Here is a 21,393-nt window from a genome sequence, read left to right on the forward strand (position 1 = left end):
ATAAAAATAAATAAAGAAACAAACAAATCAAAATCAACTCAAAAAAAATTCGGCTCTTTTTTAATGAAATACAAAAGCAGGTTTTTTTTTTTATTTTCATAAACAAATTTAGAAAGCTACCTATATTTCTAACAAAAAAAAAATTAAATGAGTAAAGTGGAGGGAAAAAAGGCATACAGTAGGCATAATAAGTTCATTATTATTATTAAAAATCTTTTATTTAGAGAGCACTCATGAAATCCGTGAAAACAATGAAGAAATAGAAGAACCAACCCTGAGAGAAGTTAAAGATGCAATTGATAATATGAAGAATGGCAAGTCACCTGGTGAAGACGGAATACCTGTAGAAATTTTCAAATATGGAGGAGAAGGAATAAAGAAGTCTTCTCACAAGTTACCTACCCTTGATTCTGCAACGAGATACCTGCCTCAATTTAACCTAAACCAAACTGAGTGAAGCTGGGACCAGGCAACACACAGTTGCCAGTTGCCCATATGGTCATGCATCCAGATACTAACTATATGCAATGTTGCTTAACTTTAGTGATCCATTGGGAACTGGTGTGTTCAATACGCTATTGCTACTGGCTTGACCTTTTCAGCCAGCCTAGTTACTTTGGGGTTGTGGTTATGTACCGGGTTGAGATGAGCTTGGAGTCTTGGACTAGGTGAGACAGGATATTGTTTCTACAGTTTGGCACATGAGTGGTAACTGAAAAACAAGGCAAGTTTACCCACCTTGCCTTCCCCAACCCAGTATATAACCACAACCTGGTAGAGGTAGCACATCTGTCATCTGCCTTGTAAGAGCTAGACTGTGGGTTTGATTTCCATCCAGGTAGATTTTATCCTGAATGGAGAAGGTTCACTCTCGGAACAGCTGGTTTTCTCCTATCCTGTCTTCCTTCTCTCTTTCGTTTCATTTCGGGACGATAAGACTCAAGACCTTAGCAGTTACAGTTCCCTCTGTCCAACCCTTTGAAAAAAATGACCTTTTTATATTTAAGACTAGGTGAGACAGGATATTGTTTCTACAGTTTGGCACGGGAGTGGTAGCTGAAAAACAAGGCAAGTTTACCAACCTTGCCTTCCCCAACCCAGTATATAACATTATAACCACACTGGTAGAGGTAGCACATCTGTCATCTGCCTTGTAAGTGCTAGACTGTGGGTTTGATTTCCATCCAGGTAGATTTTATCCTGAACGGAGAAGGTTCACTCTTGGAACAGCTGGTTTTCTCCTATCCTGTCTTCCTTCTCTCTTTCATTTCGGGACGATAAGACTCAAGACCTTAGCAGTTACAGTTCCCTCTGTCCAACCCTTTGAAAAAAATGACCTTTTTATATTTACCTGCCTCCTCTTTTGGTGATATCAAGTGGCCAGTGTTCAAATAGCTTCAAATATTCTTTGTAAAGTCTGCTCGCCATTTAGAATAAGGTAATCTCTTCTTCTACATCTGATGATCTCCTTCCTAGGTGATATTGCTCAGAAGAAGAGGATATATCCAGTTCTCAGTTCTTTTATCTTTTTACTTTATTTTTCTAGATTTATCTTTTATCACTTGTCTCGACAGCGACTCGACTGCTCAGTGCTCTTTTAACTTTTAGTTTCCATTTGTTTTTTTTTTGTAAGGCGTATTTTTTTCATATGATTTCCCAAAAATACGCCTAAAAAACCCATGTGTTTTTAAAATTCTAACCTCAAACTCAAATCTTGAAGTTTTGTGTTTTTTCGTTAGAAGTTCTGAGTTCTGTGAACTTTTTTTCTTTTTTGCCCTTTTTATTTTTAATTCCTCAAGCACAGGCCTTTTCTTTTCCAAGTTAAGTGGTTTACTAGTTCCTTTAATGTAGTCTGTCGACTCGACTGCTCTTTTAATTTTTAATTTCCATTTGGTTTTTTTTTGTAAGGCGTATTTTTTTCATATGATTTCCCAAAAATACGCCTAAAAAACCCATGTGTTTTTAAAATTCTAACCTCAAACTCAAATCTTGAAATTTTGTGTTTTTTTGTTAGAGGTTCTGTGAAATCTTTTTTCTTTTTTGCCCTTTTTATTTTTAATTCCTCAAGCACAGGTTTTCTTTTCCAAGTTAAGCGGTTTACTAGTTCCTTTAATGTAGTTAATCATACTCCTTTTGTAAGTGCTGTGAAATAAAACATGGGACTCAAAATCAAAAGGCCAGCAGTGTCCACTATGTCTACCAAAGAGGATAGTGAAGATGATCTCTTCTTTTTTGCCCTTTTTATTTTTAATTCCTCAAGCACAGGCCTTTTCTTTTCCAAGTTAAGTGGTTTACTAGTTCCTTTAATGTAGTTAATCATACTCCTTTGGTAAGTGCTGTGAAATAAAACATGGGACTCAAAATCAAAAGGCCAGCAGTGTCCACTATGTCTACCAAAGAGGATAGTGAAGATGATCTTGATATTGGTAAGGAAGATTTGGATATCAGTGGAGAGGATGACTCTAGTGAAGATAGAAACCTCCTCTCTGACGACTCAGAAATTGACCAGTCTGACGAGGAAAGTATCCATAGTAGTGATGATGAGAGTGTGAATAACACGGAGCAGAAACTAATGGACAACCCTGCATGGGCAGATGCCATGTCCAAAATTTTAAAATCAAAAAAGCCCAAGAGGAAGAAAGGTATAGTGCTGGCAAGAGCTAAAAAGCTCAATGATCCTAAAGCAGTTGCAGCACCAGTAGAAGAAAAATTAGGATTTGAAATTATCAAGAATGATCAGACTGAAGATGCAGAAGTAAAAATAGAAGTCAAACAAGAGCCAGAAATTAAAGAAGAAAAGCCAGATCCTGCAATTACACTATCAGTAGCACAGAGGAGGTTATTGGTATGTATTTAAGTACTAATACCTTCTTATAATCATCAGTTTTTTTTTTTGGTAGAAGAGTGTGCCATAATATTTCCTCCTATTGGTTTTTTGGGGTCTGCATTGAACATAGCTGCTCCATCTACTTGTGCTACGACCTGATTTGTAATCACCACGGCTACCCCAAACTGAAACCATAACAGTGTTTGTTTTTAAACATCTTGGAAACAACAATGCTTTGCAGGGAAGTAATAGGAGGTTATACACAGGGCTAAGCTAGGCTTGCGAGCCCTAGTGTTTTGGTTAGCTTGGAGTGTAGCGCGTCTGCCTTGTACGCGCTAGATCGCGGGTCCGATTCCTGCCCGGGGCAGATTTTATCTGCTATAAATAAGGTTTTTTCTCAGAACAGTTGACTTTCTCCTCTCCTGTCTGCCTTCTCTTTTTGCTTTAGAGAAGATAAGACCTTAAAAACTTTAGCAGTTCCCGTTTCCTTTATCAAATCTTTTTTTTTTTTTTAGCATTGAGTCAATAATTATCTTTAAATAAATAAAGTTTCATTACTTAAGAGTGTGTAAAATTTATGGCCCTATCACAAAACCCACAAACACTATACTTACTAGGTTCTTGGGTAGTGAAATAAATAAAGGGGAAAATTTGGATTTAGAGTGTGTTAATCTTGTCATAGATAATTGTTTTGAAAATACTACTTAAATCTTATATTATAAGAACGAGATCCATTCACAGTTCACAGTTCACATTTCATAGTTCACACACTGATCGCTCTATCTCTAGAACCGAGGGGAAAATTTGGATTTAGAGTGTGTTAATCTTGTCATAGATAATTGTTTTGAAAATACTACTTAAATATGTAATGCTATTCATAATATTTCTCCCCACAGAGGTGTGATAACATTATTCAATGCAGTAAGACAGCAGCAGAAGACACTCACTGAAAAACTAAATGAAGCTGGCAGTTTAGAAGTGAAAAGAGACAAAGCCTACAAATCAGTGAACAAGAAAGAATTCCTGGATACCTTGGCTGAACGTGCAAAATGTGAAAATGTAGACAACCCTGTCAAAAGTGAAAGTGATAGTGACCAGGAGATGGCACCAAACAAGGTAAAGATTCCTCAGTAGAACTATTTCCCGTCAAAAGTGAAAGTGATAGTGACCAGGAGATGGCACCAAACAAGGTAAAGATTCCTCAGTAGAACTATTTACAGTAAGCATCTATCAGAGCCCACACATTTGTAATGAAACCTTTAGTTAGGTATTCTTTTAACTTATTTTGCTTTCAAATGATCCAAAAGTATGGAGAGGTAAAAATTTACCTATCAAAGAGAAATAGACCAAAAATTAAATTTGTGATTTAAAAAAAGTACCCTTAACTAAAATGTATGCAATATGTTTTCAGATTTCCACACAAGCTAATAAAGCAGGCAAAACATGGGATGTTCTTAGGAATAACTTCATGATGGGAGCAAGTATGAAAGATTGGGACAAAGAAGATGAGGAGGAAGGTGAGTACCCTTAACTAAAATGTATGCAATATGTTTTCAGATTTCCACACAAGTTAATAAAACAGGCAAAACATGGGATGTTCTTAGGAATAACTTCATGATGGGAGCAAGTATGAAAGATTGGGACAAAGAAGATGAGGAGGAAGGTGAAAGTCAAGTAAAGAAGAAGGTCAAACCGAGTGATAAGAGCACTGATAAGAAAAGTGCCAAGTCAGGAGGAGCCAAGTTTTCCTTTTCTATGGATGTTGATGCTGATTACAGTGATGATGACAATGATGGTGGTGAGAGTGATGGAGGTAGTGGCAGTGATGGAGACAGTCAAGATGATGGTGATAGTGATTTCAGTGATTAGAAGCTGATAAGAAAAGTGCCAAGTCAGGAGGAGCCAAGTTTTCCTTTTCTATGGATGTTGATGCTGATTACAGTGATAATGACAATGATGGTGGTGAGAGTGATGGAGGTAGTGGCAGTGATGGAGACAGTCAAGATGATGGTGATAGTGATTTCAGTGATTAGAAATACTTAGCCCCTTTGGCTGTTCAACTGCAGGATTTTGCTGAAGCTGTAAAAGTTGGATGCTTCATTACTAGGTTCCCTTGTGGTGTCATAATTTGTGCAATCTAGCTCCCCCTTTTTGAAACTCTCATGCTAAAGCACCTAGATCTCCATCTAATCCTTCCCCAGAAATGGAGATTTTAATGTTCACAAGTGATAGATTATTGTAATCTTTCTGTCAGATTAATAAATAAATAGGCACAACATCTTGTTTTTTAATCAAACAAGTTTTCTTTAATAATAGATTTATTATTCAAAATGTACACTGGGCAAGAAAAATAGGAGGAAATATTAAATAATATTTACAAAATAAATCAAGTAAGGTAAACTTTACATCCTCACTTTTAATTCAAAGAGAAAAGGAAGAATTCAATAAAAAGTTGGAAATGATACAATTAGTTACATTTCAAGTCAAAACGAAAGTAATAAACACACAACATTGGTTGTAAATACATAGGTAAGTACTTTAAGATACAACTCATTTGCATTTCAAGTCAAAACAAAAGCAATAACACTGTTGAGAATTGGTTGTAAATACATAGGTAAGTACTTTAAGATACAACTCATTTGCATTTCAAGTCAAAACAAAAGCAATAACACTGTTGAGAATACATTGATACGTACTTTAAGTTCAAATAAAAATATGTAAAAAAAAATCCTCAAATTTTAACCTCCCCTCCCCCGAACAAATCGTAAAAAAAGTACGAGTATACGTATACCTAACGCGCGAAACGTATCCTCAAATTTTAACCTCCCCTCCCCCGAACAAATCGTAAAAAAAGTACGAGTATACGTATACCTAACGCGCGAAACGTGGAAGTTATTACGTCTATCAACCATATTCTAGATTATTTCTAAATCATACCTTGTTAAATGGAAGGAACCTTAATAATACATTAAACACTTTTCTGATTACATTTCCGTTATAACATACTTTTTTTCTACGAAAAGAATTTCATTATTTCAAGATGAAACTTACATTCAAAATTAACCCTTAAGTGCATGATTTTTTCTTTTTTGCCGAAAAAAATATATGTGTTGCCTTAGAGAATTCTAAGATACGTAAAAAAAATCCTCAAATTTTAACCTCCCCTCCCCCGAACAAATCGTAAAAAAAGTACGAGTATACGTATACCTAACGCGCGAAACGTGGAATACATGTTGAGAATACGTACTTTAAGTTCAAATAAAAATATGTAAAAAAAAATCCTCAAATTTTACCCTCCCCTCCCCCGAACAAATCGTAAAAAAAAGTACGAGTATACGTATACCTAACGCGCGAAACGTGGAAGTTATTACGTCTATCAAACATATTCTAGATTATTTCTAAATCATACCTTGTTAAATGGAACCTTAATAATACATTAAACACTTTTCTGATTACATTTCCATTATAACATACTTTCTTTCTACGAAAAGAATTTCATTATTTCAAGATGAAACTTTCATTCAAAATTAATTAGAGACGTACATTAATAATAAATTTTAATTACTTATTTTATGATGGACACGCATCGCCGAAAGCCCAGATTAGGTAAACAGCCGCGGAAGAAGACAGTAAAATTACACAGAAAAGGACGGAAGAACACCAGAAGGTTACAAAAAACGAAGCGAACAGAAATTATAGAAATACAGCTTACAGCTCATTACTTAGGTAACCAATAGTTGAAAGTAGGTACCTAATTTTCGTGATAAGCTCATCAGCCTTTTAAGCTGTGTAAAGTTGTAAACCATTCCTGTATTATTTTGCACCTTCATGTTGATACATGCTCTTTGGGTGTTCAGTTTTTCAAAGTAGGTATGTAGGTACCTATCTACCTACTTATAATGATAATAGCAAAAGGACCGTGTATATTGTTGAGAAAGGGTGTACTGTTTGAGGACTCTATCCTCATTATTCTGTATTCTCTGTACTGATAATGTTAGTATGCAAGTAAGTATGTAGGTACCTATCTACCTACTTATAATGACAATAGCAAAAGGACCATGTATATTGTTGAGAAAGGGTGTACTGTTTGAGGACTCTATCCTCATTATTCTGTATTCTCTGTACTGATAATGTTAGTATGCAATGCAAAAATATGCTGATGGGCTTTACCATCTTTACCTACCTATTCGTGCCTAGGTAGATAGTATAACTATGTACGTGAAAAAATACTCACCGATCAATTTATTAATGGATAGCTGATAGCTTAAGGGCTTCTTGTTGAGAATAAAATTATTTTACAGTTTCTTCGAGACACACAAACACAGATATCACAGAGATCTTTGATCTTTAACAAGGGATTTTTACATTTTTTACCTTTACCTGTCTTTCTTCTTTTCTTTTTACTTTCCGTTGCAAACCGAAAAGCGCCAGAAATATGCTGATGGGCTTTACCATCTTTACCTACCTATTCGTGCCTAGGTAGATAGTATAACTATGTACGTGAAAAAATACTCACCGATCAATTTATTAATGGATAGCTGATAGCTTAAGGGCTTTCTTGTTGAGAATAAAATTATTTTACAGTTTCTTCGAGACACACAAACACAGATATCACAGAGATCTTCGATCTTTAACAAGGGATTTTTACATTTTTTACCTTTACCTGTCTTTCTTCTTTTCTTTTTACTTTCCGTTGCAAACCGAAAAGCGCCATTTAAAATTTTGTTTACATTATTTTTCAACCAATCATTATCAAGCTTTCGAGTACATAAAAAGCGTATTTTCAAAATGGTCGTCCCTGTCGTACTAGTTTACATTATTTTTCAACCAATCATTATCAAGCTTTCGAGTACATAAAAAGCGTATTTTCAAAATGGTCGTCCCTGTCGTACTAAAAAAATACGCTTTTAATAAATGCGGAAGTAATAAAAATCAGCTGTTTTTTTTACAGATGATTTGTTTACTACCTCATCCTGACAAATGGTAATTTTATAAAATTTATTGTGCAGTTACTTGCTACACAGAAGGTCCTAAGTTCGATGCCCACCATTTACAAAAATTTGCTCTTTTAAGTACCTATTTCAATTGACGACATAGATTAGTAAATTAGTTTACTAGCTCATCCTGACAAATGGTAATTTTTAAATTTTATAAAATTTATTGTGCAGTTGCTTGCTACGCAGAAGGTCCTAAGTTCGATGCCCACCATTTACAAAAATTTGCTCTTTTAAGTACCTATTTCAATTGACGACATAGATTAGTAAATTACAACGTAACATTTTGTTGAGCAATGAGTTGTGACTTTGCTTTTTCCATAATGAGATAGTACTTTGAAAAACCACATTCCTTTCACTCGCGGTTATCAACCATTGTACCATTCATCTTCTGTTCGCTTCTGAAGAGTTGTGTCTGTGTCATTTTCTACGTGGCGACTCTAGACCGCTGACCGATTCGTGGGAGAAATTTCTTTACAAACCTGAGTTTTCATCGTTTTTGTGTTTTTATATCCCAAGCAATCGTCTGTATTATTTATGGTTATCAAATGAAATGTTTGGTGTTCTCCATTGACCAATCAACCATTCATCTTCTGTTCGCTTCTGAAGAGTTGTGTCTTGTGTCTGTGTCATTTTCTACGTGGCGGTGGCGACTCTAGACCGATTCGTGGGAGAAATTTCTTTACAAACCTGAGTTTTCATCGTTTTTGTGTTTTTATATCCCAAGCAATCGTCTGTATTATTTATTCTGTAGTTTAAATTGTTAATTTCGTATTTGTTCATGAAGTTTATTTGCCGCAAGTAACGCAGGTAAGTAACAAGTGAAACAAATTTTATAGGTAGGTACTCCCTATTCTGATTCAACAAACGCAGGATGCTTATCATTAATTAAACTAAATTCAATGTAGTAGTTAAGCTCTATTAATTGGCATGTTTTCAGGCGACTCGCCCTCAACTGTTTGTTTTATATATTAACCTTAAAACATTGAATGAATAATACATGAGTCCCCATCTAAAGTACCTAGTATCTAGTATCCAAGCAATATGCTTGATTATCAGGAAGGGGGGCTAAGTACTTAAATAATGTAGGCATAACATGTCTGTTACAATGTTTGTGGGATCAAACTAAATAAAATGCTATTCAATTAAACTAGGACTGTCACAATAGGCTAATAAAGTGATCTATGCAGTTCTCTGTATAACCATAAAACATTGAATGAATAATACATGAGTCCCCATCTAAAGTACCTAGTATCCAAGCAATATGCTTGATTATCAGGAAGGGGGGCTACTTAAATAATGTAGGCATAACATGTCTGTTACAATGTTTTGTCCTAGTATCCAAGCAATATGCTTGATTATCAGGAAGGGGGGCTACTTAAATAATGTAGGCATAACATGTCTGTTACAATGTTTTGTGGGATCAAACTAAATAAAATGCTATTCAATTAAACTAGGACTGTCACAATAGGCTAATAAAGTGATCTATGCAGTTCTCTGTAACAATTTATCTCCTACTGAATCAATTCTCAGTCAAAAACAAAATGAACTGACACATCTATTGGGTAAACACCATTTTGGTATTTGTGATTAATTCACAAACACCTAAAGAAATATAGGGAGGCAATTTTGCATCATATTTTACCAATTTTTGTATTTTTCTTACTTTCAGAATCATGGAAATCCTAATATTTGTCGGCATCCTTGCACTTGTTCTTGTATCAGCTGGAGGCATCTACTTTGTTTTTCTTTTGCCCAATCAAAAATCATTTGACGAGGTAAAAGAAGAACAAAAGAAGAAGAATGATGCTGAAAAGAAAGCTGCTCTCCAGGAAGCAAGGGAGAGAGCAATGAGAGCGAAGGAGAAAAAGAGGCAGAAGAAAGCAGCGGCTAAAGAAGACAAGAGACTGAATAGTCTCAGTACTGAGTCAGATGGAGCAATGGACACAGTAGCCCCTGTTACAAAGACTAAGGTATGTATACTAAATTCAATTTTTGATCAAATTGAGGTCAAAAATTCAGCTTTTGTCTAGCTAACTAAAAACATAGCTTTGTCAGGGATGAATCTTTTTCTTTAGTTCCATTTAGGTAAGTTTGTTGAGCTGTTTTACATTTTCCTAAAATGAAATCCAGATCTTATCGTTCCAAAATTGAAGAGAGAAGGAAGACAGGATAGGAGAAAGCCAGCCATTCCAAGAACAAACATCCCATCAGGATAAAATCTGCCCCGGGTGGGAATTGAACCTGCAGCCTAGCGCTTACAAGGCAGATGCACTACCAACTAAGGTAACTAGGCTGGCAGAATGTGTTTTGCATCAGAAAAAATAGAAATTAAAAAGCTTTTTCTGTGTTTATCTTTGAATTACCTAGGTACTACAGCCTAGCGCTTACAAGGCAGATGCACTACCAACTAAGCTAACTAGGCTGGCAGAATGTGTTTTGCATCAGAAAAAAATAGAAATTAAAAAGCTTTTTCTGTGTTTATCTTTGAATTACCTAGGTACTTGAATAGGGCAAGATGTTCTGTTTAAACTTTTCGGGAATTGAACCTGCAGCCTAGCGCTTACAAGGCAGATGCACTACCAACTAAGCTAACTAGGCTGGCAGAATGTGTTTTGCATCAGAAAAAATAGAAATTAAAAAGCTTTTTCTGTGTTTATCTTTGAATTACCTAGGTACTTGAATAGGGCAAGATGTTCTGTTTAAACTTTTACTAATTAATTGACTATTCTGTTGACAGGAACAACAATCTTCCAAAGATTCTTCATCTAAATCTCAAAATAAACAACAGAGTTTACAAGTGAACATCAAGATAAATTTGAGTGAGACAAAGTCAGTCTCTCAGAATGCAGAAAAACAAACTAAACCAGAAGGGAATGAAAAGAAAAATTCATCTAAAGGTAAAGGCAATGTTGAAGTTACTAACTCCAAAGAAAACAATGAAAAGTCAAAGCCAGAGCCTAAGAAAAAGAAAGCTGAGACTGTACTCTCAGAAAATAATCAGAATGTGGCTAATGTTCCTAAAGCTCCTATAAAGGAGAAAGGTTCTAATGATACTGCTAAGGTTGCACCAACTGACCCTCCTAAAGAACAAAGAGCAAAGAGAGAGGCACCAGCTAAGAAAGCTCAAGGAGAACAACCTGTGGTTAAGAAAGAACCCAAAGTAGTGGATGTAAAACCAAAGGCAGTGCAGCAGAAAGCCCCTAGTGTAGAACAGGCACCTCCTGTGAAAGAGGAACCAAAAGTGGCAGTCATGCCTAAGGAAATAAAGAAGCAGATATCTTCAGTAACTAGTTCTCCAGCCTCAGCAAGTGAAAGAGGAACCAAAAGTGGCAGTCATGCCTAAGGAAATAAAGAAGCAGATATCTTCAGTAACTAGTTCTCCAGCCTCAGCAAAAGGTGGCAAGAAGAAGAAATCAGACCTGTCTGCTATATTGGCTCTTGGTGAGTTTTATTTATTTATTACTAGTTATTTTAGACAGTGTGGTTGTTTTAGTGGCTTGAGTTGTAGCTGAATGGTGATAACAGAATAAAGAAAACATCTCTTTTTTTAAGTGCCATACACTAGGTCACTAGGATAATGGTCTCTAGGGATGTTTAATTGGCTCATCCTGAACCATAGTCACTTTCTGTGCTTATTCTTTAAAAGTAGATAACCCTTTGAAAAAATGCCAGCTAGCTAGGCTGGTTAGGGATAGCTGTTCTCCTCCCTGTTTATAGTCCCACAGCTAGACACTAGTCTACTCTCTGTTTAATGTCCTCTAGCCAAGGGATAAGGTGGTGAATGTATTCTATTGACCCAACTGTCAACCTATGTGAGGGAACAATTTCAGCTCCTTACCTACTTACCTTCACATCCAAGTCCTACAATATGTTCATTTGTTGTTTGAATTTCCAGGCAATGATAAGGAAGCATTGGGCATTAATGTGCTGATGCCACTGGTAGCAAAGGCTGAACTTTCCAACACTGAAATTGAAGCCATTATTGAAGTTCTGCTCAACAAGCAAACTTCTGGCACTACAGATTGGACTGAGGGCAGGTAAGTTGTTTTGTAAATTATAAAGTACCTAGGCATTTGTGAAATCTAAAACTCAAACTTACAGTCAGTAAGTAGTTTGTCATCTGTGATGTTATTTTCGTTATGGTTCCAGGCTGGGATTTACCTAGTCTAATATCTTGGGATTGAAATCTAGAAATGGGAAGCATTAAGTTATTAACTAGGTATCTATATATCACATTCAATTGATGATGATAATAATAATAAAACTATCAGGAGGTATTGATTTGAACGTTTTCCACTTCTTCCTTGCTTTCACAGACAAGACCCTCTGATCAAGTTGAGAAAACAACTGGAAGAGAAAGAAAAACTGCTGGTGAGCGAGAAGGAAATATCAAAGGGCATTCAAGCCAAGCTGACCGAGTTGAGATCAGAGCTGAATGGAGAAAAACACAAGGTGCGCCATCTGGAGGATACTGTCAACCTAAGGACATCGGAACTTCAGAGCTATGCCATGCGGATCAAACAGCTTAACGATGAAAAGGTATGAGCATATAGGTATTAGGATTTTGCCTGAATCTTAAATTTAGATTGATTTAAACAATGAAATAACAAGAAGGAAATGTAGGTCAAAGGTTCATCATGTCATATTGACTTGCTAGAAGTTATTTCTCATATTAGATTGAGAACCACTATTTGAAGGCAGTCTAACAGTCTATGAACTCTAAGAGGTTGTGGTTGAAATAAGTAAGTCCTAGATTTAACCTTAAATTACGAATCCCATGTTCTTGGAATTTAGATATATGTACTTACATCAGCGCCCAGAAGAAGAAAAACGATGTAAGTGTTGGTGTTATTCCTACTATAATAATGTACCTAAATTTAAACCAGCAGCTTATGATTTTCTTAATGCACCAGTTCCCCACGGATTACTGAAGTTAAGCAGCGTTGTGCGTGGTTAGTACCTGGATGGTGACAATCTGGGGAATCGCGTGCTGCTGAGTTCCCGGCTCCACTCAGGCTGGGTGAAGTTGAATGCTAGGTAAAACCCCCGTCACGAGAAGACCTAAGTTGTTAAAAGTGACGTTAAACCCCTATAACTATGTACCCAATAATGTAAATTGTTATTTCTTATCTTCCTCAGGAATTGAGAAACAAAAATTATTCCATCATGGAAGGTCTGAGCAAAACTGAGAAAGCATTGGAAACCAAAGTGAAACAATCTCAGGTATGTATTTACTATATATTTTTTTCTTTTAATAACCTAAGATTGCACGGTCTTTTACATCCATGCTTATGCAATAACGGAAAAGTTCGGTGAAAAAATTTCCGCCCTGGCCGGGATTCGAACCCAGCACCTCCAGGTTGAGAATCAGTAAGTGCTCTTGACCACCCAGCCTCAGAGGTGGGCTAGGTATTCAATCTGATGAAAAACAAATGTTTTGTTTCTAATGACGATTTTGTTTGAAGATCCGCCCAGTTGAGCTCAGGGCATTCATGTTTTATCTCTTCTGTCCGTCAGGAGTTGCTAGACAACGCTCGTGTCGAGGCAGAGACCCAAACCCGCGCCTACCTCTCCCGTCTCTTCCCTCAAGTGGCTCCCAAATCCTCCAAAGACGTCTCGCACAAAGCTTGGCTCGAAAAGTTCGAAGCCGCCCTGGCTGGCTGGATCGAAGAGAAGTCGAATCATAGCGCCAACAACGGGTCGGTAGATGGGGAAGCATCTCCAGCAGTATTGAGTGAACTGGAGAAGCAGAATACAGCCCTCCAAGCCATGGTCACCAATTATAAGAGCATCATCACGGACACGGTATGTAAGCATTAAGCTGTGTCCACACAAATTCGACCTCGTCGATCGAGGTAGTCGGTTTCAGGCCAGCAGTATTGAGTGAACTAGAGAAGCAGAATACAGCCCTCCAAGCCATGGTCACCAACTATAAGAGCATCATCACGGACACGGTATGTAAGCATTAAGCTGTGTCCACACAAATTCGACCTCGTCGATCGAGGTAGTGTACAGTTTCAGTCGACGTCGATCGACGGGGTCGACTATATGTGGACACAGCTTTAGGTCGCGAGTGCGATTCCCGCCCGGGGCCACCTTTATCCTAAACAGATCAGCTTCGTTCTCGGAACAGCTGGCTTTTTCCTATCCTGTCCTGCTTTTTTCTTCGATTCCAGGACGATACCTAAGACCTCAGTAGTTCAAACCTCTTTTTTCTCTCTTCTTCTTTTAATCATTTTTTTTTTTTTTTTTTTTTTTTTTTTTTGGGTCCTAATCGGTTTCAGTCGACGTCGATCGACGGGGTCGACTATGTGTGGACACAGCATTAGGTCGCGGGTCCGATTCCCGCCCGGGGCTACCTTTATCCTAAACAGATCAGGTTCGTTCTCGGAACAGCTGGCTTTCTCCTATCTTGTCCTGTTTTTTTCTTCGATTCCAGGACGATACCTAAGACCTCAGTAGTTCAAACCTCTTTTTTTTTCTCTCTTCTTCTTTTAATCATTTTCTTTTTTTTAGGGCTGTAAGGCAGGATTCTCACTCAGTTAGCTCTTCCACCTAACCAAAGATTGAATTGGGGAAAGGATGAAGAAAATGAACAGAAGGAAGGATTGAATATAACCATACACAACTATTGTGTAAAGTGTAAACCATACATAACCAATCTGTACACCATACTTTTCTGTCCAGAATAGCTTGACTAACATCGTGTTGTTTATTTTCCCAGGAGGGCATGCTGAACAAGCTTCAAGCCCGCGTGGAGACCGAGGAGACCCGATGGAACGCTCAGATCGAAAGTCTCACACTAGAGCGAGACCAACTAGAAGAGCAAGTGAGAAAGCTCGCCTCCAATGTAAGCAACACAACGTCTTCCTACGACTCCAAAGATTTGGCCGAAGAAGTGAAAATCCTCACCAGCTCGCTGGAAGAAGAGAAGGCCAAAACCGCCGAGGCTACCAAGGAGATTCAGAAGCTCAAGTCGCAGCTGAAGATCGGGTTCGACTCCCTCCAGGCGGAACAGAAATCCGTCGAGCTACTGGAGGCTCAGGTTGCACAATTGAAGGTAAGTTGAAGTGTTTCCTGTTCTAAAGCTTAGTGTTCACTGGGCATTAAATACCTGAGCAAGTTGACTTGCGCAAGTGACTCAGAGCAAATATCTAAAGGTGTGTCCAAACATAGTCGATCGACGAGGTGAATATGTTGTCGAAGCAGTGACACCTTTACACAAGAGACAGACTTTTGTGACTTTTTGTGTGTAAACTCGTAGCAATGCGTAGCATGTCTCTTGGGTTGCGCAATATTATTGCCAGTTTATGTGGCATTTAAGCAAACATTTTTCTTCATAAGTAGAATAGAGGAAAACGGGACGAATTATGATTGATCATAAACGTAATCTAACAAGATCTTGGCTAGGGTTAGGACCGAAGGAAAGCCAAGTCCAATAATTTCTGTGGAATTTACATTAACTTGCTGCAAACTATCTAAGAGCACTAACCCATTGCTATTGTGATTGGTGTGTTTGTTGGTATGTCCGCCTCTTCAACCCTAGGAAGTCGTTTTCAAATTGTCCGGAGTTAAAACTTGGCGCGGGACTTCATGACGGACCCTGTTTATCTGATACTGTACGTGAAGTACCCTGTATGTTCGTCATTGCTTCTCTAGAAATATGCTTCTGAATACTGTACGTGAAGTACCTACCCTGTATGTTCGTCATTGCTTCTCTAGAAATATGCTTCTGCAGGGTTGCTTAGGGGTCTGGGATGTGTGAGGTTTATATGTAAATTCATTATTGAAATTATCGTCAATTGTCTCCTCTCTTCTGTTCCTTCTTCTAATCTTTTTTGTTTTTGTCTCTGCTACGGATATTTTGCGTTCTGGGTCTTGCGTTATGATCTGGGGCATCATTTTTGGGTTCCGGGGTAATATAAGAAATTAAAAAAAGTATACCTTTGAAATGTTTTCATCTCATGCCTGTATTGTTTGATCAGTTTTTCGCTGGCGGTTTTAATCTTGGGATTCCAAAGTATACCTTTGAAATGTTTTCATCTCATGCCTGTGTTGTTTGATCAGTTTTTCGCTGGCGGTTTTAATCTTGGGATTCCTAATTCTTTTCTGGGAGGAATACTTTGCTGGCAATATCATGGATGTGGCGCTTAGCGCTTACTACAGAAATGGAGCAAAAGCTTTTGCTTCCTTGGTACTTTTTGTCAGGAAATTTCGTATAAGTTTTGTAAGCATTTTAAAACTTAATGCTGATGCTGTATTTTTTTTTTTTTATGACTACCAGATTTTTTTCGAATGGTGATTTTTTTAGCTGTTCTTTCTCAACCATTTTGAGCTTTCGGTTTCCTAAAACAAATTTCGGGAAACCTACTTCCCCCTCGTTTTGGTCGATTTTTTTCTTTTTTTTTTTAGTTTTTTTAAGAGGTTTGACAGAGGGAACTGTAACTGCTAGGGTCTTATCGTCCCGAAATCAAAGAGAGAAGGTAGACAGGATAGGAGAAAGCCAGCCGTTCTGAGAACGAACATTATCCCATCAGGATAAAATACACCCCGGGCGGGAATCGAACCCGCGGCCTAGCACTTACAAGGCAGACGCACTACCAACTAAGCTAACTAGGCCGGCGCAGCATGAAGTTTTAATACTCATTTTGCCTAGCATATTGGGTGCAGTTTATCGGTTACTTAAGAGAAGTAGTTAGGTGCCTTGTATTGGTATAAGTAGGGCCATCGGCTCTAAACCCCCTATGTCACTGCGACTTGGTTAGATCTTTTGTAACTTAGTTGCCTTGTATGAACACGGGTGTTTCTTCTCCATTAATTATTCTTGTACGTATCTGTTTCATCCACAGAAAACTCATAACGAGGACTCCATCAGCATTGATTCCAATGGCCTCAATAATAATGAGGTAAGGACATGGGTGTTTCTTCTCCATTAATAAATTATCCATGTACGTATCTGTTTCATCCACAGAAAACTCATAACGAGGACTCCATCAGCATTGATTCCAATGGCCTCAATAATAATGAGGTAAGTCACATCAATACTTAACTTACTCCGAGCTTAATACATATCCTACAGTTTAAAAACTAAGGGTGGGTTTCACCAATATTTGTTCAGTCCTTAGAACTCCTGTTGAGCTAACAGCCAGTTAAGATCGATCTGTGCAAACAGGCTGTTTTTTTCGATCTGTGCAAACAGGCTGTTTTTTTCGATCTGTGCAAACAGGCTGTTTTTTTCGATCCTGGGTGCAGTTTATCGGTTACTTAAGAGAAGTAGTTTGGTGCCTTGTATTGGTATAAGTAGGGCCATCGGCTCTAAACCCCCTATGCCACTGCGACTTGGTTAGATCTTTTGTGACTTAGTTGCCTTGTATGAACACGGGTGTTTCTTCTCCATTAATTATCCTTGTACGTATCTGTTTCATCCACAGAAAACTCATAACGAGGACTCCTTCAGCATTGATTCCAATGGCCTCAATAATAATGAGGTAAGTCACACCAATACTTAACTTACTCCGAGCTTAATACATATCCTACAGTTTAAAAACTAAGGGTGGGTTTCACCAATATTTGTTCAGTCCTTAGAACTCCTGTTGAGCTAACAGCCAATTAAGTTCGATCTGTGCAAACAGGCTGTTTTTTGGATCTGTGCAAACAGGTTGTTTTTTCGATTTGTGCAAACAGGCTGTTTGAGGCTGAAAAGAAGGTTGGTGAAACCCACCATAACTGTGGCTTTCCCTCAACCAGTCGATTTGTGCAAACAGGCTGTTTGAGGCTGAAAAGAAGGTTGGTGAAACCCACCATAACTGTGGCTTTCCCTCAACCAGTTTTATTCAGTCCTTAGAACTCCTGTTGAGCTAACAGCCAGTTAAGTTCGATCTGTGCAAACAGGCTGTTTTTTCGATTTGTGCAAACAGGCTATTTGAGGCTGAAAAGAAGGTTGGTGAAACCCACCATAACTGTGGCTTTCCCTCAACCAGTTAAAAATAATTTGGAACTGAATCCTTAGTATCTTGAAAAATGAGACATTACCCTCAGCAGCCGGAAAAAAATGGGATCTGCCTTCAACGGTTTCAAATTAATTTGGAAGAAGAATGAGAATAAACTGAAAAAAATACACTCTCATGAATGGAGAACACTGTTTTATTTGAAAATCTATCTTCTTGTATTAAAATTTAAATTGGTTGGCCAGCCTAGTTAGCTTGGTTGGTGGCGCGTCTGCCTTGTAAGCGCTAGGCTGCGGGTTCGATTGCCGCCCGGGGCGGATTTTATCCTGATGTGATAATGTTCGTTCTCGGATTCAAGAAATTTATAAAATTGATTTTCATTTTCCCTTTTTTTTTTCAATGTTGCTTTTGCCAAGAAATTTATAAAATTTACTCTCATTTCTTCTCTCAGGTGACAGCTAACACAGAGCGCCCCGCGGCCGAAGGTCGAGAGAACGACGACGAAACGAACAACAAGGAAGCCAAGAACTCCTCCACGGGAGACAGCAAATACTTGAGCATCATTGAAGAGAAAGAGTCGAACATTGAATCGCTCAAGAAAGAACTTAACGCCAAGGATAAAGATTTGACCCAGATTTCGGCCGAGTTGAGTGCGAAGAAGACGGAAGTGATCAAACTGAGCAAGGATATTGCACAGCAAGAGAGTATTGTGACAAGCCTGAGGTCTGAACTGGGGACCTCCAAGTCTACCGTGAGCGAACTGACCGCACAAGTCGATGCCCAGAAGAAGAAAAACGATGTAAGTGTTGGTGTTATTCCTACTATAATAATGTACCTAAATAAACCAGCGGCTTATGATTTTCTTAATGCACCAGTTCCCCACGGATTTCTGAAGTTAAGCAACGTTGTGCGTGGTTAGTACCTGGATGGTGACAATCTAGGGAATCGCGTGCTGCTGAGTTCCCGGCTCCACTCAGGCTGGGTGAGGTTAAATGCTAGGTAAAACCCCGGCACGAGAAGACCTAAGTTGTTAAAAGTGACGTTAAACCCCTATAACTATGTACCCAATAATGTAAATTGTTATTTCTTATCTTCCTCAAGTTGATGCGGAATAACCAAAGCAGAGTGATCGATGGCCAGGACCACAGAGTTTAAATTTGGTTTAACTCTTGGATATCTGATTTGTTGATTTCAAACACTTTAGCCAATTGGATTGCTTTATCTGAGAGGTAGACAAACCAAGTTTAAACTGTGATTGTGGTTCCGGCCATGAAAATAACCTTGTGGTTTAACCAACCCCATTGTGTTGTCCTGGATGTATTTTAACCAAGAATAATTTGACTAACTTTCACAAGTACTTGAGGGCACATCGAACAATACTTTACAAGAATAGAATCAGGAAAATGAAAGCTAGTTTTGTAAAATCAAATCAAATCATGAATCTTTGTGTTAAAGCAGAGAGAGCTTTCTCACAACTTTGTGGGTATCACAGTATTACAAGTCTTTCATTTACTCAATCATCATATTTATTATCGCTCGTCTCTTCGACTTGTAATGCCGCCATCGGTCGCTACTCGATTAAAGTAGCTACTCAATTGTCCTCACGAGGCTGAGTGCACCCCGAACTCCAAGCACAGAGCCGAAAAAACCTCGGTCCCGCCGGGAATCGAACCCGGGCCTCCTGCGTGCAAGCCTAGTGTGATACCCACTCGGCCACGGACCCACGGATTACTGAAGTTAAGCAACGTTGTGCGTGGTTAGTACCTGGATGGTGACAATCTGGGGAATCGCGCGTTGCTGAGTTCCCGGCTCCACTCAGGCTGGGTGAGGTTAAATGCTAGGTAAAACCCCCGTCACGAGAAGACCTAAGTTGTTAAAAGTGACGTTAAACCCCTATAACTATGTACCCAATAATGTAAATTTGCCAAAGCTAGTTTTGTATTTGTTACGGGATTTAAGTTGTCCTTTGCTCCCATTGGTCAAATCAGGAGAGGTTGAGAGTAGGTAGCCTTGAGCTAACCTAAACCTATGAACCTCGCTATACCACATCAAGCGTGCCGGGAGGCCCGCCAACGTCAAGAGTTTGAAGCGCCGTGCCGCCCGGTCAATATTAACACGAAAAAGGTTTTTCAGGGTTTCAAGAAAAATTGAGTTGCTAGGTTTTTCGGCATTTTAGCAACATCCAAATTTTACACTCTAATGATTTATTTGCTTCCTCTCCCATTCATCCACTACAGAGCAATAACACATCCACCACTTCCAAGAAGAAGAAAGTGTCAGGTAGATAAACATTACACAAGGCTCACGCCCCAATTTCTTTTCACTTCCTCTTTTGTTATGTTCTCAACGATAGATGTGTTCTGTCTATAAAGTTTCTTCGGCTTGTACACCCTCACATTTCTATCTCTCGTTTGTGTTGTGTGATTTTGACTAACAAAATTGTTTTCCTTTTTTATAAAGTTTCTTCGGCTTGTACACCCTCACATTTCTATCTCTCGTTTGTGTTGTGTGATTTTGACTAACAAAATTGTTTTCCTTTTTAACAAGCATGCATTTGATTTTTCACAAGTTTTTATGCTAGTCTTTTTTTTTTTGTCCCTCTGTGAATTGTGACGTATTCCATATGTAACAGATACTATTTTGCTTTTATTTGTGTGTTGTGCTTCTTACAATTTTATTATTAGCCCTTTACTGTCCAAGTGTCCCACTGTCCAGACACAATAACCTAGCACAACTGCACTTGTCTTGTAACACAGTTTTGTGTTCTTGTCCTAACAGCACGAGTTAACTCACTAATATTTCCAAAATTAAGAAGTCTAGCACATTGCACGTGTTGATAGAACTAACCATTCCAATATTTCATTTAATATGAAAAGTGTGTGCCCATCTATGTCCCTTGTTATTAACTTTAATATGTAAGATGTATTATCTACTTGTATAAGGCCAGCCAGTCATTATCAGGTACACTTGTTTAGGTCTACCTGTCAGGTCTACCTAATAGTGTATGTGCTCATCAGGTAGTAGGTAGACCTGACAGGCGGACCTGATCAGTACCTGTCAGGTCTACCTGATAGTGTGTGTGCTCATCAGGTAGACCTGGCAGGTGGACCTAATCAGCCGTACCTGTCAAGTCTACCTGATAGTGTATGTGCTCATCAGGTTGTAGGTAGACCTGGCAGGTGTACCTGTGAGGGTGAGTGGCTGGCCTAAGTCACCGTCAGCCAGGGTGGACTCATCCTCGTGAGGTCGATTGAGGAGCTTTTATCTTGATGAGAAACAGGGAGAAAAAGACAATTTATAAATCCGTGACACTTAAACCAACAAGCCCCAGAAGTGGTTGCGGGCACGGAACTAATAGGACGTTGAAATCTAATATGCTTTCCCCCTCTTGCCCATTTTCCAGGTTGGCTTCGTAAAAAACTGAAAGGTTCCTCTGGAGGGGAGACCTCGGAAGATAATTCCATCACCGAGTGAGGACACATCCTCTAATCTTCGCCACTGGCAAGTGACAACCAGTGTCGGCTCAATGCATTCTAAACCTTCTATTTCTTTGTGATGTACCCGGTATGTACTTGGTTTACACTCAGTGTTGAACAATGAATGGGCTCTTTTCTTATACTAC

At 38.5% G+C, this 21,393-nt stretch overlaps 4 protein-coding genes and 1 pseudogene across 4 annotated transcripts; 4 read left to right on the forward strand and 1 right to left on the reverse strand.

Moving 5' to 3' along the window:
• LOC108252629 overlaps positions 1-1,586 on the reverse strand; it is a 2,780-nt pseudogene extending 1,194 nt beyond the window's left edge.
• A 416-nt stretch (positions 1,587-2,002) lies between these two features.
• On the forward strand, positions 2,003-2,857 carry LOC113468275 (RRP15-like protein). The gene is made up of 2 exons (XM_026825052.1): positions 2,003-2,200; positions 2,395-2,857. The coding sequence occupies exons 1-2, from the start codon at positions 2,157-2,159 to the stop codon at positions 2,855-2,857; spliced, it is 507 nt and encodes a 168-aa protein (XP_026680853.1). The 5' UTR covers positions 2,003-2,156.
• Positions 2,858-3,721: 864 nt separating this feature from the next.
• On the forward strand, positions 3,722-5,137 carry LOC103511221 (RRP15-like protein; the record flags this gene model as incomplete). The annotated part of the gene is made up of 4 exons (XM_026825053.1): positions 3,722-3,943; positions 4,239-4,344; positions 4,491-4,684; positions 4,849-5,137. Coding segments are annotated over 4 exons (534 nt in total), but the record flags the coding sequence as incomplete, so codon positions are not given.
• A 3,266-nt stretch (positions 5,138-8,403) lies between these two features.
• Positions 8,404-12,407, forward strand: LOC113465340 (ribosome-binding protein 1-like). The gene is made up of 6 exons (XM_026825058.1): positions 8,404-8,631; positions 9,494-9,794; positions 10,562-11,044; positions 11,133-11,265; positions 11,720-11,861; positions 12,141-12,407. Exons 2-6 carry the CDS (start codon positions 9,498-9,500, stop codon positions 12,367-12,369), a joined length of 1,284 nt encoding a protein of 427 aa, XP_026680859.1. The 5' UTR covers positions 8,404-8,631; positions 9,494-9,497; the 3' UTR covers positions 12,370-12,407.
• Positions 12,408-12,643: 236 nt separating this feature from the next.
• LOC103511222 lies at positions 12,644-21,393 on the forward strand. Its single transcript, XM_026825060.1, has 7 exons — positions 12,644-12,659; positions 12,964-13,047; positions 13,342-13,629; positions 14,549-14,884; positions 16,674-16,730; positions 20,009-20,051; positions 21,175-21,393. Exons 2-7 carry the CDS (start codon positions 12,991-12,993, stop codon positions 21,243-21,245), a joined length of 852 nt encoding a protein of 283 aa, XP_026680861.1. The 5' UTR covers positions 12,644-12,659; positions 12,964-12,990; the 3' UTR covers positions 21,246-21,393.

This window comes from Diaphorina citri, unplaced genomic scaffold, assembly GCF_000475195.1.
Source record: "Diaphorina citri unplaced genomic scaffold, Diaci psyllid genome assembly version 1.1 scaffold689, whole genome shotgun sequence".
NCBI classification, from domain to species: Eukaryota; Metazoa; Arthropoda; class Insecta; order Hemiptera; family Psyllidae; genus Diaphorina; species Diaphorina citri.

Bases quoted from the DNA above. Each gene is read 5' to 3' on its own strand.
- LOC113465340 (XM_026825058.1), top strand. From the start codon at position 9,498: ATGGAAATCCTAATATTTGTCGGCATCCTTGCACTTGTTCTTGTATCA. The intron at 11,266-11,719 runs GTGAGTTTTATT...TTGAATTTCCAG, and splicing joins GTCTGCTATATTGGCTCTTG to GCAATGATAAGGAAGCATTG. The intron at 11,862-12,140 runs GTAAGTTGTTTT...TTGCTTTCACAG, and splicing joins ACAGATTGGACTGAGGGCAG to ACAAGACCCTCTGATCAAGT.
- LOC103511222 (XM_026825060.1), top strand. From the start codon at position 12,991: ATGGAAGGTCTGAGCAAAACTGAGAAAGCATTGGAAACCAAAGTGAAA. The intron at 14,885-16,673 runs GTAAGTTGAAGT...TTTCATCCACAG, and splicing joins CTCAGGTTGCACAATTGAAG to AAAACTCATAACGAGGACTC. The intron at 16,731-20,008 runs GTAAGGACATGG...CATCCACTACAG, and splicing joins ATGGCCTCAATAATAATGAG to AGCAATAACACATCCACCAC.
- LOC113468275 (XM_026825052.1), top strand. From the start codon at position 2,157: ATGGGACTCAAAATCAAAAGGCCAGCAGTGTCCACTATGTCTAC. The intron at 2,201-2,394 runs CAAAGAGGATAG...CACTATGTCTAC, and splicing joins GCAGTGTCCACTATGTCTAC to CAAAGAGGATAGTGAAGATG.